General features: G+C 36.6%; 2 protein-coding genes across 4 annotated transcripts; both read left to right on the top strand.

Annotated features, from left to right (window-relative positions):
• The first annotated feature begins 81 nt into the window (after positions 1-81).
• Positions 82-16,082, top strand: LOC106153948 (translationally-controlled tumor protein homolog). 2 transcript variants are annotated; one of them, XM_086998268.1, is made up of 6 exons: positions 82-236; positions 327-394; positions 3,153-3,337; positions 4,312-4,427; positions 5,446-5,565; positions 15,550-16,082. In XM_086998268.1, the coding sequence occupies exons 1-5, from the start codon at positions 209-211 to the stop codon at positions 5,559-5,561; spliced, it is 513 nt and encodes a 170-aa protein (XP_086854394.1). In that variant the 5' UTR covers positions 82-208; the 3' UTR covers positions 5,562-5,565; positions 15,550-16,082. The 2 variants fall into 2 exon arrangements, with proteins under 2 accessions (XP_086854394.1, XP_013383558.2); XM_013528104.2 differs by lacking the exon at positions 15,550-16,082 and adding an exon at positions 6,442-6,974.
• Positions 7,797-14,423, top strand: LOC106153947 (uncharacterized). Of its 2 annotated transcripts, none has more exons than XM_086998263.1 (4): positions 7,797-8,048; positions 10,819-10,965; positions 12,782-12,953; positions 13,367-14,423. In XM_086998263.1, the coding sequence occupies exons 2-4, from the start codon at positions 10,831-10,833 to the stop codon at positions 14,140-14,142; spliced, it is 1,083 nt and encodes a 360-aa protein (XP_086854389.1). In that variant the 5' UTR covers positions 7,797-8,048; positions 10,819-10,830; the 3' UTR covers positions 14,143-14,423. The 2 variants fall into 2 exon arrangements, with proteins under 2 accessions (XP_086854389.1, XP_086854390.1); XM_086998264.1 differs by lacking the exon at positions 7,797-8,048 and adding an exon at positions 8,082-8,233.
• Positions 16,083-16,681: the final 599 nt, after the last annotated feature.

The following is a 16,681-nucleotide window of genomic DNA, read 5'->3' on the forward strand; positions in this document are numbered from 1 at the left end:
TGATGCATAGAAAATTACAATGCAACGATAAGTCCTTGAATAATTTATGAAATATAATTTTGAGTGCTTGTTTGAATAAACCTCTACTTGACAACGAAACGATTCTCAGTTTTGTGTAACCTCCATACTTTCCTTTTTCCGGTTCGGCTAGAACAGAGTCGAACACGTAAATATTTGTGAGAAAGAATCCACTCACATCTGATCCAAAATGAAGCTTTTTAGGGACGTCGTCTCAGGTAAAGAAACAGAAATATTTTTCCTCGATACTGAAGCAAAACAAAGCTGATAATGATTCTTGATTGATAAGATATTGTGTTTTAATTCAGGTGATGAACTCTTAACCGATGCCCTACCCATGAAAGACCTAGGATGTGTCTACCAGGTTGAAGCCAAGGTAATTCAAATTCTGTTTCTTAAATTTACTAGATATTAGTATTATAGTACCAAGGGAATATGATCTTTCTTTCGTTATCTCGTGAATACGATCTTTTTTTTTTTGTATCTCGTATGATATTTTGTCAGTCGGTCTTGTACTTTAATTTTTTCATGGCAATATGTTTCCATGGGTGCCTCCCACGCCCGGCAGTGATTCAGTCTAGTGAGGAGTGTTTTATGCAGCTTCACTTCATTTAGAATCAGTATAAGATGGTTTCTATTGCCACGTAATCTTAAACAGCTGTAAGTTTTTCGAATATAGATACGTTTCAAAAATTAAGTTAGAATGTTGATGGTAACCACGCTCGGCTGTCACCTTGATTGGATAGTAAACGATTGTCGTAAAATCGCTAAATGATATTAAAACCGGGTGCATAAACTTGAAAACCACCTACAACAACCTTGGACTACCACATTAATCCAATACAATGCAAACATAAACTATAACAAGTGGTTAAAGCCTTCAAACCGAATGTCGTAAAGTCCCCATATACCTCCATAGAGACAATAAAATAGAATGAGCTTGTGAAACAAGAAAAATCCAGTTCCAACATAATAATCGAAATAAAATACTGCCGGGCATCGGAGCGGCCTAAAACTTGGCACGCTTACCGCTAATACTGCAGGCTACATCATTCCGTCGCTCGTTTGTAAATTCCGTGCATGGCATACGCACAATCAAACCGTAAAAAACAAATTCTCGGGGTGTCGTTGGCTAGGTCCACTCAACAATCCAATTCAGGAAATGACGTAACCGCAGAGGTCGCATTGTCCAATGGCATGGCTTCTTTTTCGTAATGGTAGGTTAGAGTGGACCTGGCCAACGACACCCCGAGAATTTGTTTTTTACGGTTTGATGGTGCGTATGCCATGCACGGAATTTACAAACGAGCGACGGAATGATGTAGCCTGCAGTATTAGCGGTAAGCGTGCCAAGTTTTAGGCCGCTCCGATGCCCGGCAGTATTTTATTTCGATTATTCTGTTGGAACTGGATTTTTCTTGTTTCTCAAGCTCATTCTATTTTATTGTCTCTATGGAGGTATATGGGGACTTTACGACATTCGGTTTGAAGGCTTTAACCACTTGTTATAGTTTATGTTTGCATTGTATTGGATTAATGTGGTAGTCCAAGGTTGTTGTAGGTGGTTTTCAAGTTTATGCACCCGGTTTTAATATCATTTAGCGATTTTACGACAATCGTTTACTATCCAATCAAGGTGACAGCCGAGCGTGATGGTAACCATAAACTGTTTATGTAGAAAATTTGTCTTTTTTCCCCCCATTGAAGTATGAAGAATTGACCTATCATAAAAGACCATTGGTCACATCACTGCCCAGGTCTATAGTCAGGGCGGGGGGGGGGGGGGGGGTGTGGGTGTGCAGGGGTTTCAAAGGAACCCCCCCCCCCCTTTTGCCAGAAAAAGGTTCCCTCTGTGTAAAACTCTATCTAGGTACTGGAAGGGCTTTATGCAGGGCTCTTCAATAACTTTTTCAGCCACTTGCCCTTTGGGCAATTGACCGGCAAAATCTACTTGCCCGAATTGGAAACTCACTTGCCCAAAATTTTACCATACAAAAAATGAACAGTGTTTATATCTTTCTTTTCAATTTCAATTTTATTTTGGTGCTTGGCGTTTCTATTCTGTGAAATATCTGAAATAGTATAGTGATATCAAAGTTAACTGCTTACAGTGTTATAAATGAATGTAACTTAGGACGTGGCTGTCAGCTATATTCAGTCAAATGGAGTATTTTGTTCCTAAGTAAAGTTCCCATTTGCTGTCATTTATAAAGTGGCAAACATGGGATTTTTATTTACATATATTGTAGGCATCTTATTTTATCTATTATTTTATTTATCAACTGTTCTGTCTGAGAAATGAATTTAAAAAAATTCTAAATTCATAATTGTACTGTGCTGAATAATGACACTGCATAGAAAAAGTCTACAATTTCCATTTTTATTGTAAAAAAAAAGGCATAGCTCTGAAATGAATTTTTATTTTTCGAAATATTTGCATTCATTTTTTAACCTGAAAATAATTAAGCAGTGGTCTAAGGTGAGAGAAACCCGTCTTACATATATCTATATTTACATAAAATCTAGCAAGCAACTATATAACATTACTAAAATTAGTTGTCATATCTATTAATGAATTTACACATTAAGTATTTGTGATTATTACACTGCTGCGGGGCTTGACACTTATTTTTCAGGTGACCTGTCCAGCTTACTGCAGACAAATTTCACTTATCCCCAGCTAATGTCCACTGTAGATCTTTATTAGGCAAAAACTTAAAAGTATCTGCTATTTGTACGCGCTATTAATGGCGCAGGTTAAATTTTATGCGATTGTACGAACCGAAAGTGAAGATTTGATTAACTATTTGAGAAGATTTCACGATTTTATGCGATTAAATATCTGTTCTTTTACTTTATTTTGACACTTGCCCGATCGGGCAAGCATTCAGGTGAGTGAACTTGTCCGACATCGATGTCTACTTGCCCTGCGCAATCAGGCAATCCTTATTGTTGAGTCCTGTTAACAGTGTTATGGTAATTTTTTTTAAACAAAGAACCCCACTTTTGAAATTGCTGGCTGCAGGCCTGCTGCCTGTTAGGAAAAAGATGTACTTGTTTCTCATAATTACAAGAAACAGCAAAAATTATTTTCTCTGAATTACTATTCTCTCTTTTTTTTTTTTTTGCTCTAGCTTGTTCCAGAGGACTCGAGTGTTTCGGATGCCCTCATTGGTGGGAATAAAAGCGCAGAGGGCGGGGCAGAGGACCTTGATGACTCCGTGCAATGGAAGCTGAATGTGGTCAGTGCCAATAATCTTGTAGAGACGGGGTTCTCTAAAAAAGATTATCAGACTCATATCAAGACGTACATGAAAAAGTAAGTGCTAACCTAAAAGGAGTTTTAACAATTTGTTAAAAATGCATTTGAATTCAAGTTTTTGACAAAATAGCTTACCAAATGCCACAATGTTATTGTAGTTTCAACTAGCATAACTTAAAGAAATCCCTAAAAACCTCTTTTCATCATCAATGGGGAAGATTGATAGGTCCAATAAGCAGGTCAAATTTACGAGGAAGGTGCAGTTTAAATCTCTTATAGCTGATTGAATGGTTAATCCCATTATATCCCTTGGCGTGGTGTGACTATTTGAGTCAAAAGAAACTAGTAAAAGTGGTTTATGTTTTATTGAAAATCCATGCTCTACTGGTGCTCATTTCAACATTAATTAATGACACACATACAGCAGTGATGTCAGACAGCAAATTTTCTTTTTCCACAAATTGGCCGAAAGCTTGCATTGAAATATTTGAATGTCTTGTAAAATTATTGAAACAGGCTATACTAGTAGAGACTCCTGGGATGGCAGAAGGTATATATATATATATATATATATGGGCCATGGTGACCCAATAATAAATAATTTATATAATGAAGCCAAGCTGTCATTTTTCAAAAAAACAAAAAAACAAAACATGGTAAGCCTTCTGATGATGCGTCAGTCCAAAGGATGGCTGGACGGTTCGCTGAAAATCCTTCTCTGGGTTGAAAATTGACTTACATGTTCCCAAGTAACAGGTACAACTTGCATCAGAAAGTGGCATGTCATATGCATGAGTTCAAAGCACATATGGAAGATGCATACACCTCACTGACACTTCAGCTATGGCAGAAGTCGAGAACTAAATAGACCCAGATGTGATGCAAGTTATATTGGTGCATGATGGGGGTTGAGGGGGGGGGGATACACCACACCTGGTGTTCCGCTTTTTTGTTTTGTGCCCTTATTAATAAGTGAAGCAGTTTCTTCTAAGATTGTATTTAAATTGAAATGATTTTTTTTTTGTTCTCAGGATTGAAGAGCACTTAAAGACAACAAATCCAGATAGAGTGGCACCATTCAAACAGGAGGCCAGTGCACAGGTTGCCGGTTTTTTGAAAAGATTCAAAGATCTAGAGTTTTACACAGGTACATTTATGTTGCCTGTCTTAGCCTCACTTTGGCGTTCGAGCCTACTTGATGTTATGTTTTGAAAGCGAGGCTTGCCTTGAAGTTGGCAATTTGAAGCATACCATTTTGCAGGTTTGGAAGGAAGGAAGGGTTTTTTGACTACCTATTGTGACGGTAGCCGGTAGAGTAAGCTATCTGACAGGTTGAGTACAAAGCATTCTCTAATAGCTGACATTTCCTCCTCGTGTTTTGTCAGCCGCTAAGGATGCAACAGCAAACATTCTTCTTCGCGCTTATGGCCCTTCTCAAAAAGGAAGGTAGCCATTTGAAAAGAGGCAAACAAGTGGGCATGAACAGACACAATTACGTCCATACCTACAATTTTACTGGTATGAACTTAATCTTGATGGTGGTGCAATGTCTTGAGGTGGTATCACTGCTCTGATCCTGCAGTCTAAATATGTGTTACCTGTTGTGCATGATTAAAATTTAGTGTTGATTTTGCTGTTAAGCATTATATGATAATATGGCATCAAAATTGACCAAAATCCTGTTTTGTGCACTGCCACCATAAGCAATATAAAGGGAAGCTTACGTAATTTGCTGAAACTGTCAAGTGGGATTTTAGGGCTGTAGTGCATCTTGAGCTGGCAAGCCAGCCTGATTAGTTTCTTATTTTTGGGGTTACATGATTTTTTTAAATATAAAATGTTCTTTTTTAATTTACTGAGACATTGAGCGTGTAAATTTGAATTCTCATGGGCCTGAAATCCTATGACAGTTACATATTCTTAATGTCTGTGTTCCTTGTTGTTTGGTGTGGATTTTGTTGTTTAGCATTATGTACTATTAAAATTGACAAAATATTTTGTACATCAGTATTTTCCGCTTTTCATAGGTACATTGGGCAGAGTTGCTGCCTTGTTTGTATTCACTTGTGTATTTTCCTTATTTTGTGCTCTCTTAGAATATCATCATGCTCATATGAATTAATTTGAATTATTCATAAATCGATGTTTTTCTTTTTCTTTCTCAGGCAATAGTATGGATCCAGATGGAATGGTAGTTTTAAAGGAATACATTGACAAAGATGGTGAAGAGGTACCCGTATTTTACTTCTTTAAAGATGGTTTGTCTGAGGAAAAGCTTTGAAATGGTACGTACAAGGTTTAAAAAAATATATCGATTACTACATTAGTTCCAACAAAATTAATAATTTTTTATATGTGAAATGCATCATGAGTGATACTAACATCACAGATACTTATTCAGATGTTTAGGAAAGTTGGTTTTGTATAAAACGGGTTTGTTGTCTTTAATCAACAATGAAAAATCCGAAAAAGAAAACAAAAAATTTGAAGTAACTCCTGTAGCCTGGTCCCCGTTTCAAAGAAAAAAAAAACAAGTCGGTCCCCTGGCTTAGTTGACTAGGATTTCCATGAGAGTGCTGTTACACTGCTCCTGATAGGGTAAGATATGCCCATGTGACCACATAACTTTGGTAATTAAGTTCTTAGCCAGAGGGAACCAGACTTAAGGTTTTTTTTTTTTTTTTTTTTTTTTTTTTGTGAAACCAGGGCCTGGTTGTGAGGGTGATGGGTCAGGGAGAAGAAAATGTGGGGTTTTAAAAGTGTGGAGCATTTGAATATTTTTTTAGCATCAAGCTTTCATTAGTATTAAACTTTCAAACTAGATTCTGTCCATCTTGGATTTACTCCGCATGTAAAGATTAAGATTTTGAATCTGGAAAACTTTAGAAAATATCTTTCCCTCAGGGATTTTTCAAAATGGTATTCCAATTCAGAAAACAAACATAATGGAAGTATTTCTAAAATTTTGTGTGGTTTTAGACTATTTGTGGCTTTGCATTTGTTAGCTGTAGTAACAGCTTCATTGTGTGGAGTGCCACTTGTAAACTTTTAGGAGTGGAATATTTTGTTGGAGAGATCCATACATTAAAAAGCTATTATAAAACTGCTTGCAAGTAGTCTATTCATTGAACTTATATCAATTTTTTTTTTTACTTTTTCAGGAAGAAACTGTCCCAGGAAAGATAAAATAACAACTTTGAGTAAACAGAATTAAAAGGACATGGCTGCTTGGCAGTTATTCCTGTTTGGCCTATTTTCAAATTCTATTGAGGAAATGGACTTATTTTTGTCTAAAAGCACTTTCGATACTAGGCATTACATATATAATATTTATGTGTGTGTATGAATGTAAAAAGAACAACAACAACAACAAAAAGTGAATTCTAAGAATGCATTGCTGCATCCATTGTAAAATTTGCCATTTCCCTTTTCTGTGCTAGTATACATATTATGCCATGTGTAAACCTGTTATCTGAACAAGATGAAACTGAATTTTTATATGCACTTACAAAGGGTGAGATCGTAATCTTTGTTTATTTCTTTTTTTCTTTGACAAGCTCTTGGAATGGTGAATAGACCATGTTTGAAGGACCCCAGTCATAAATTATTGAATGTCTTTTACTTGTACAGAATGACGAAAAAAAAATAACAAATTTAATAATGATAATAACAATAAAAAATGGATTCAAAGAAATGTTGGTTGATTCTGCTGTCTTTGTGGAATGTATTGTTTGCAAGGTGCTGCCCTGAAAATTTCTATAGTCTAATGGTATTGAAATGACTGTATAACCTAAATAGTCTTTAAATTTATTTATTTATTTATTTATTCTTTGAAAAGAAAATTAGACATGATGAAAAGTTCTGCATATAGCAAATCCCTTTTAAAAATAGAAATTAACACTATTGTAAAGGTCAACTTACCTCCCCACTCCCCCTATTTTGATGACCCGTTGAAATTTTTCATCGATCTTAAAGCAGAATACAGGATAAGTCCTGTCCTGGAAATTGCATCATTATCCCTTTTGTTTTGAGACAGATGTCGACTTGATGCCTGTTTAAGAATTGCCTGAAAATAACTACCTGTTTCCAGTTCTTGAGCTCTTTTTAACATTTGGCATGAGCTGAACAGTCGTTTTCGAAGTTGAAGTACACCACCTTTAGACCCCATTTCCTGAGATTAGGTCGATCTACTTTAGATCGACCTTACTCCCTGGGGGTTCACGATAAATAGCTGTCAGCCGAGCGGACACGAAAGTTAATTACCCCCTTACAGCTTGTAGTAGGCGGGACGGATATTTAAGTCGGATCATCTGACAGTAATCTAGTGAGACTCCCCGCGGGGATAGATGGATCTAAAAACTCTGGGAATACAGCCTTAGATTCCTCAACCTGGAGGCAGCCGAACGCAGGAGTCCAGCCACCGTTGTGTTAGGTGAGATTTTTTACCATCATCACACTTGGTTGAGCTCCTTGCGCATCTGTAGCATTTCTGTAAAATATTTTTTTTTATATTCTGTCCTTGACCCGTATTATAATTTTGCCATTCACAATAACAGTGTGCGATATTGTGGTGTTACCTATCATATCAAAAGTTAAAGACCTATCTATGTTTTCACGAAATCCCCGAATTTTTTATTTGAAGAACCAGCATATTACTTCAGTTTTCGTAGGCTGTGTAAAAAATATGAATCCGGTTCAAAGTCCATAGTGTTGCTGGTTTCCCGTTCGTGTTGATATCTGAGATGTGAGTAACCTTGCCAGGAGAGAGGTGAGTGTCATATCCTTTAGCAAGTAATTTTATAGAAAATGGGCCCTTGAAGCTTTTTCAGGTGTTTCTGCGCGTGGTTAATTTGGTTCAGTTTGTCAATCACTAGAAGGATTTCTGTATTTATCAATTACAATGACAGACAAGGATAAAACCCAACAAGCGTGTGCAAATTCCCACGTGACAAGGCAAGCTCAGGATTCGTTTGTATCTACATATATGATACACTCTACCAGGGTGGCAGATATATTATGTACAGGGAAAATTACCAAAAGCCAGAGAGAGTAAAATGACCGTCTATTTATATAAAGACGAATCTATGAAAATCTTGTGAAAAATCAATCTGTGGCCCTGGTAGAGGGTGCATATCATACGTGTTACGTGTAGTGCCACTGGTTTAAATGTTAGCCTTTACGACCCCCCCCCCCCCCCCCCCCCTCAGTATTTCTGTTTCCATTGCCATTTTGCTACTGGTGGAAATAATGCGATGCGGCACCATTCATTCCTTCATTCATTCATTCAACAAGACATAAATACTATAGTATATATATGTTTTATAACAAGAGGGTATTATTGAATTGTTTTCTGTTTGCATGCAGCATATGCCAGCTAGTGTATCAGTATGTACTAGTTTTTTCAATGAGTTTGATTCAGCAGCATTTAATTTATAATAGTCAATATTTTTTAAAGGCATTATTGCAAAAAGAATTAGCATAAATTTGTTTTTACATGGAACACCACTAGCTATTGGCTTTGTGCATTTTCAGCTATATAGGCTGCATCTCTCTCCCCCCCCCCCTCCACCAACTCTCCCCCCTCCTCCCAGCTGAAGAATAATATCTCCTCCCCCGCCCCGCCCCCCCCCCCAAAAAAAAAAAAAAAAAAAAATTAACTTTATGGTGTTGCAAGCAAATGAGACAAATCCAATTAAGGGGTCTAGGGTATTAAAAATACGTCTAAAACTCGATTTTTAGTTTTTTATACGTTAGAAATAATCAATTTTGTATCTAATACTCAATTAAGTTATATTTGTGAAACACGGACTAAAAATATACATTTGGACGAGTTTTTCTACCTGTCCTGACTGGTACGGGTGGCAGGCTTTAGGCTCCGCCTCCGTTGTCAAGCACCGTTACTATGGGGGCGGAGCAAGAATGGTTGTCTTACTTCTTAAGCTGTTACGCGTGCCCTGACAGCTCATAAGTCTTACGTCAGCTAAGCAGACCACAGTTATATACACAGTCATGGGAAGAAAGAAAGTCGTGAGAAAACGGATGAGCGAGGAAAGCAAGAGAATTTTGAAAGAGAGTGCTTCTGGTGGATGGAGAAACCCCGCGGTAAAGACTCGAGATCACACTTGAACTGCTGAGTATTCGTACAACGTCTAGGGTTGTCAGAAAAAAATCGTTAGGCAATCATTTTATGCACAATAAAGATTGTAATAGCAAGCAAGTTTTAAAGTAATATTGCCACCCAAAACATTTTCAAATTCGCATATTACGGTCTTGGCACTCTGTGGCATCATGGCATATACGTACCCACATTCGGCCATTTCTCGGAGTAAATCTTGCTTTACTTTCTCAATTTTCGCGTCTTGGTGTGTAGAGCGGCGCCCACGCACGACGGGTGGCATTGTCCTCTGCTGGCACACCAAGTAATCCTCTTTTTGTTTGTAAGCGCTTCCTTAGACACTTCCTAGACAGTGCACAGACTCCTACTGCGTCAGACACAATTATGATTAATTACGTCAGTGAAACGAGAGTAGGTAGACCTACTCAGCTGTCAATCATTTCCCAGGGAAGAGCGACTTTCGTGGTACGAATAAGTTTGCGTACAAAAGTAAGATTTCTGGCATCTAGATAGAAACAAACAACCCAATTTTAACACGTAATGGTGTATAGACCTTCCCGATCAACAAGATGATAACAGGTAAGGTGGAGGTGCAATTATTTTGCTTAAATAGCCCAATTACCTGAGCAAAATGGTTTAGGAGCGATTTCTCAGCTTTGAAGATTGATAACATAGTCTAAACTTCAATCCCCATATCTCATTCTGTAACTGTCAGATTGACATGAAATTTGATGTGTCTCTGTTTCAGTATAATATCTAGTCGTCTGAGTCTTGGTTTTTGGATTGACCTTTTATTTTTGAAGTGATTAATACTGAAATTGGAAGGTCCATATATATTTCGTAAAATTCACGTTTTATCAAAATAAAATCAAAAGTAAAAATAAAAAGAGAAAATCCTGACAGAGTTTAATGGAGTTTGTGCTAACCTTTAGATAGCTATTTCAATCGTATTAATAGGGCTTTTTGTTTAAGAGAAATTCTTGATTAAAAAAAAGACAATTTTAGCCTCAAAACGCTGATATTATGTCACTCGTGTTACACTGTGACTACAAACTTTGAAAAATTGTTTGGCTTGCTAGACCTTTTCTTTAAGTTAATAGGAAATTTCATTAGCTGCATTAGTTTTGGACTTTTTCGTTAATATCCAAGATCCCTTAAATTTTCCATCTCAGTGTCTGCATGCATACATCATATGACAGTAAATTTGTATTTTTAATTCTACCATTTACATATACCGGTATGCTCAGCGCGGCAAGACAAAGAAAAAATAAATAAATAAATAAATAAATAAATAAATAAATAATCTTTATGCTCTCTCCCCACCCTACCCCAATATATACCCAAAGACTGAAACCCCAAGCGACACGTACTGTAAAGTTGCATACTGAAAATACTCACAGATGTTCTTCCTTTGTTCTTTCAGATATAGCCAACAATGCCTGATATCTTTGCCAATGTCGCTGTAGGAATAATAAAAGGACTGGTCTATGCATATGATTTTGTGACATGGCCCATTTATTTCCTGGTGTTCAGTCCTGTCTATAAATTGAGTAAATCCAACAGAATTAAGGTATGTCATGAACTGCACAAAGGTTATTGAACTTGAAAAAGTAAATTGTCTTAATATAAGCATCATGCAGTCGGTAGCTAATTAATATAACAGCAGGATTTTGTCCAAGGAGGAATGCCAGCTGCAGGAGAATGAAGGAGTTGAAGAGACTATCCTCATAAAAGAATATCCTCATTAAGAAAATAAAAACGGTGCCTGAACTGGGACCAGAGAGAGAGAGAGAGAGAGAGAAAGAGAGGATGCATGTTGGAAGGGCACACTTTTTACCAGCCCAATTTCACTGCACATCCACACATCAAAATGTTTAATTTCCTGGCATTCACCATTACTATCAATATGTACAAATGTCTCCAATTTCCATTATACAGAAATTTAGAGACCATTCCCAGAGACTATCGTACTAACTTTGGACCGAACTATCTCCAAGGGGATTCTCGCTTAAATTGCAATTAACTTAAGCAGCTAAGATGCCTGTCATGCCTACAGAAACTGATAGGGGGTAATTAACTATCGTTAATTAGCAGCTTCAGCAGGCATGCCAGACACCTAAGCTACATACCTAAGCTGAAAGATGGACCTATCCTGTTAGATCGATCCAGGGATGAGAACCTACACTAGTGGGTTAGATTTGGTCTTAAAGTGCAATTTAAGTTCACAAGTGATCTTACACGATCTTAATAATTACAGCAGTACGTAGTCTTAAAATGGGCTGAATCTGCCTTTAAGATCAGAAATGATCTAACATTTACTTAAAGTAAGTGGTCAAGCAGTTTCCTCCCCTCACAATGCGGGGATGCCTCCCCTCACAATATAGAGGACACCTCTGCTCACAATAGGAGAATGTGTAAGGGGAGACAGCTTAATAGCGGACTTGCAATCAAAAGTGCGCTTGCGCGTGCGAGCTTCCTGCACCGGGAATGCTGGGAGAGATTGTAGTTAGCGCCATATGCAGACGATGCAAGATTCAATGGACAGTGAAGTACAAAATGTACCAGGTTCAGTGATAACTGGGGCTTTTGAAGGCTGCACTGTACCTGAATTGAAGAGGTGGCTTCGATGTCGGGGAGCGTCCGTATCTGGACGAAAAAAGGAACTTGTTGAGAGGTGAATAGTTTTATGAATTATCGTTGCAGTCGTGAATGAAAACATGTACCAAGTTTCAGGTTGCCCCGGGCAGGTTGCTTGCTTGTATATCGTTTCTGATTATTTTTTTTTCGAATGTTCTACTGAAGGATGAAGTATTTTAAACAATTTGCTCTTTTATATTTCCATTTGAAGTGATTCCGCCGGGAAATGTTTGTGTCCGCCGGGAATGTTTGTGTACATTTTCAAGTTGTAACATGTTTTCCCAGTCCAGGACTCATTATTGTCATTCCCCGATTTTCACAGAAATCTGATATTAAAAGTCGGATAAATAAAAACTGGATGTGACAATGGTGCAGTGCTTAAGCACTGAATGACCTGTTCAACAGCCCAAAGTGATTGAAATGAAATAAATAAATACTATAAAATAAGACAGTGATTGAAATGAAAGAAATACTAGATAATATACAATAATATTTATTTATTTCTTTTGCAGGTGTTACATATACAGAAACGACAAAGCTAGATGTAACAAAATAATAAATCCCGATGCAATAGCTCTAAAAGAAGAAACCCTACCTGATGATGTTAACATGCACAATTTCGGATGGACCACATGTATTTCCCCATTACCCCAAAATCTACATTCATATATCTATGGCCACCTTGTTTTTTTTTCTCAAGCCAGTCCTTTGCCTTTTAATGTTTAATTAATAACCTTGCCTCATTTCAGAACTTACCAATAAATCCATCAGTACCAGAAGACCTAGAAAGCATTGAATTTAAAAAGAGATGCTCCAGATATGCATCTTCACTGAAACAACTGACCAGAGATGAGATTGACCAAGTGGAAAAGGAGACAAGAGGGCAGGCAGACAACGAGAATTGGTTCAAACATCGCAAAGGTTATTCTTCAGTCAATAATATTGAGTACTTTTTGTCTGTATTTGCATATGCCTATATTTTTTATCCGGTCCTAACTGCATTTTCCATTATTAGTAATACAGTGTATTTGCCTTCTCTACTGACATAGCAAAATATATATAAAAAAGACACAAGCTGATGTTTTTTGATGAATTTACAAAAGTATTTTTGAGTTACAAGAGAGTTAAAATAATGTCCATCCTTTTAAATAGAACGTCTAGTAGCTCAAGTTGTAGTTTAAATTGATTAAACATTAGTAAAAAAAGTTTTGTTGGTTAAAATGTATATTAGCAAGCAAATGATGCAGAGGCTGATAATATAAGTTACTCTCAGTTGCAAAGCTGTCACATATGTATAGCTAGAAAAATAATTTATGTTTTTAATCAACTTATAGGCAGGATAACAGCTTCCCTAGCTGGTGCCATCTACAAACAGCGGGACTGCACTCCACCAGATGGTATATTAAAGCAGATATTCCAGTATCAGCCAAGACTGAACTTAAAAGCTCTGGAACATGGGAAAAAGTATGAAACTGTCGCAGTGGACATGTATAAAATAGTTATGTCTTCATGTGGAAATGTTGTAGATGTGTTACCAAGTGGAGTGACGATTGACTTTAACAATCAATTCATTGCTGCAAGTGTTGACGGTGTTGTTAAATCACATGCAGATTCACATCAGGCTGGTAACCTAGAAATTAAATGTCCTTATGTTGAGCAGAATGTATCCTTAGAAGAGTTGGCCATTGAAAGAAAATCTTTTTATTTGTCTGCTAAATCTGATTGTCAGTCAAGTTATGATCAGTACTTAGAAAGCCCAAAGATGTATTCATTTAGGTGTGAAGATATGGTATATGTGAACACTCTTGATTGTAATCTCAATATAAACACTGCTCACAACTATTACATACAGATTCAAGTTCAAATGGGTGTGACAGACAGGCAGTGGTGTGATTTTGTGGTCTTTCTGGTTGATCAAACCAGACTTCCCAATGTTGCTGGACAATTATTTATTCAAAGGGTATTGTTTGACCGATGTTTTTATCAAAATGAACTTGTACCCAAGTTTCACAAATTTTATCTGACAGGCATTGTCCCTGAGCTTCTTACCCAAAGAGTGAAAAATGGGAGAAAGCTCTATCCAAACTCAAGCAAATACAAATACAAGTAGTAAAAATAACATGAGATTAAGAAAACACAAGAAATGAAACAGACATCTTATCTTAGAAGTAAATAGTCTGTGGATTTGTTTATTAACAACAGATACATACTTTTTAAATAAATGCTCTAACAGCACTATACTGTTGCTGGGGTGATACTCTTATGTCAAGCCCTGGAGGTGCTATTGTTATATATATCTGTATTATTATACACTGCTGGTGATATATGATTGCATAAGAAGCATTTATTACTGTTTTCACTTTGAGTATAAATAAAAAAATTGGTAAACTACTACATAGTGTTGAAATTTATACTACGTTTAGAAACACCTAGTAAAAGATAGATGAAAAATCAAGAGCTTCTTTGCATTACATGTCAATCCTTCAGTTTATTCATTGTCTCCAACAATGGGTTTACAAGTGAAGTTTACTAAATAACAACATATAACCCAGATTTTATTCAGTTCTGTAGCCATGGAGTTCGGAAATACAAACTGTAACAATCGAAAGTTTTTAATACGTTCTATCACGCGTTCAACATGAATACGCAATCTAGCAATACTCCTAGTTTCATCCTCTTCTTCAACAGACAGCTGTTCCTTGCCCTGCAAAAAAGGTGGGATGTTTAACTTCACCTTTTTGCGTGCCAGATATTCATCAATTAAAAATCCACGGTCAGCCATGACTGAGTCCTGCTCATCCAGTCCGTCAATAAGTCCACTTTTCACAGTAATTTCCTTGTCGGACATTCTACCCGGAACTAAATCAGTAACCAAAGTAATAAACCCATTTGGAGCAATGCCAACTAAACCCTTTGCAGTGTTGTGGCTCTTATATGAGGAGTAGGTTTCTGACTGAACACGGAAGTGTGAGGGGGTTTGAATATAGATTTCAGTGCAGTCAAGAATGATGCGGGTACTTGGATACTCCTGTTTGAAGCACTGTGGCATAAACTCATGGACAACATCCCTGGGGGGCCATATTGGTACATCACGTAGACCTCGATACATGAAGTCGAAGTAGGTGATGCAGATTCTTGAAACTGTGGAAGCATGGATACCAAATCTGAATAAAACATATAAAATGAACAATAGTGGCACATCCTAAATAAATATTTTTTTTACTATTTGTTTATAGCTTTCTTTTTTTCCTTTTATTTAATTTTATGAATTACTGACAAAATATTCTTAAATTTGTTTACCTTCTTTATAGTAATTAATTTTGTGTGGTTTTAGACTATTTGTGGCTTTGCATTTGTTAGCTGTAGTAACAGCTTCATTGTGTGGAGTGCCACTTGTAAACTTTTAGGAGTGGAATATTTTGAAGGAGAGATCCACACATTAAAAAGCTATTATAAAACTGCTTGCACGTAGTCTATTCATTGAACTTATATCAATTTTTTTTTTTTACTTTTTCAGGAAGAAACTGTCCCAGGAAAGATAAAATAACAACTTTGAGTAAACAGAATTAAAAGGACATGGCTGCTTGGCAGTTATTCCTGTTTGGCCACTTTTCAAATTCTATTGAGGAAATGGACTTATTTTTGTCTAAAAGCACTTTCGATACTAGGCATTACATATATAATATTTATATGTGTGTGTATGAATGTAAAAAGAACAAAAAAAAAAAAAAGTGAATTCTAAGAATGCATTGCTGCATCCATTGTAAAATTTGCCATTTCCCTTTTCTGTGCTAGTATACATATTATGCCATGTGTAAACCTGTTAACTGAACAAGATGAAACTGAATTTTTATATGCACTTACAAAGGGTGAGATCGAAATCTTTGTTTATTTCTTTTTTTCTTTGACAAGCTCTTGGAATGGTGAATAGACCATGTTTGAAGGACCCCAGTCATAAATTATTGAATGTCTTTTACTTGTACAGAATGACGAAAAAAAAAAAAATAAATTTAATAATGATAATAACAATAAAAAATGGATTCAAAGAAATGTTGGTTGATTCTGCTGTCTTTGTGGAATGTATTGTTTGCAAGGTGCTGCCCTGAAAATTTCTATAGTCTAATGGTATTGAAATGACTGTATAACCTAAATAGTCTTTAAATTTATTTATTTATTTATTCTTTGAAAAGAAAATTAGACATGATGAAAAGTTCTGCATATAGCAAATCCCTTTTAAAAATAGAAATTAACACTATTGTAAAGGTCAACTTACCTCCCCACTCCCCCTATTTTGATGACCCGTTGAAATTTTTCATCGATCTTAAAGCAGAATACAGGATAAGTCCTGTCCTGGAAATTACATCATTATCCCTTTCGCTTTGAGACAGATGTCGACTTGATGCCTGTTTAAGAATTGCCTGAAAATAACTACCTGTTTTGAGTTCTTGAGCTCTTTTTAACATTTGGCATGAGCTGAACAGTCGTTTTTAGAAGTTGAAGTACACCGCCTTTAGACCCCATTTCCAGAGATTAGATCGATCTACTTTAGATCGACCTAACTCCCTGGGGGTTCACGCTAAATAGCTGTCAGCCGAGCGGACACGAAAGTTAATTACCCCCTTACAGCTTGTAGTAGGCGGGACGGATAT

Source organism: Lingula anatina, chromosome 10 (genome assembly GCF_051362555.1).
Source record: "Lingula anatina isolate TDL-2025a chromosome 10, LinAna3.0, whole genome shotgun sequence".
NCBI lineage: Eukaryota > Metazoa > Brachiopoda > Lingulata > Lingulida > Lingulidae > Lingula > Lingula anatina.

What these genes read in the sequence shown, in the direction of transcription:
- LOC106153948 (XM_086998268.1), top strand. Translation starts at nt 209, where the DNA reads ATGAAGCTTTTTAGGGACGTCGTCTCAG. An exon ending in TCTACCAGGTTGAAGCCAAG is followed by an intron (nt 395 to 3,152) that starts GTAATTCAAATT and finishes TTTTTGCTCTAG; the next exon opens with CTTGTTCCAGAGGACTCGAG. An exon ending in AGATCTAGAGTTTTACACAG is followed by an intron (nt 4,428 to 5,445) that starts GTACATTTATGT and finishes TTTCTTTCTCAG; the next exon opens with GCAATAGTATGGATCCAGAT.
- LOC106153947 (XM_086998263.1), top strand. Translation starts at nt 10,831, where the DNA reads ATGCCTGATATCTTTGCCAATGTCGCTGTAGGAATAATAAAAGGACTG. An exon ending in GTAAATCCAACAGAATTAAG is followed by an intron (nt 10,966 to 12,781) that starts GTATGTCATGAA and finishes GCCTCATTTCAG; the next exon opens with AACTTACCAATAAATCCATC. An exon ending in TTGGTTCAAACATCGCAAAG is followed by an intron (nt 12,954 to 13,366) that starts GTTATTCTTCAG and finishes ATCAACTTATAG; the next exon opens with GCAGGATAACAGCTTCCCTA.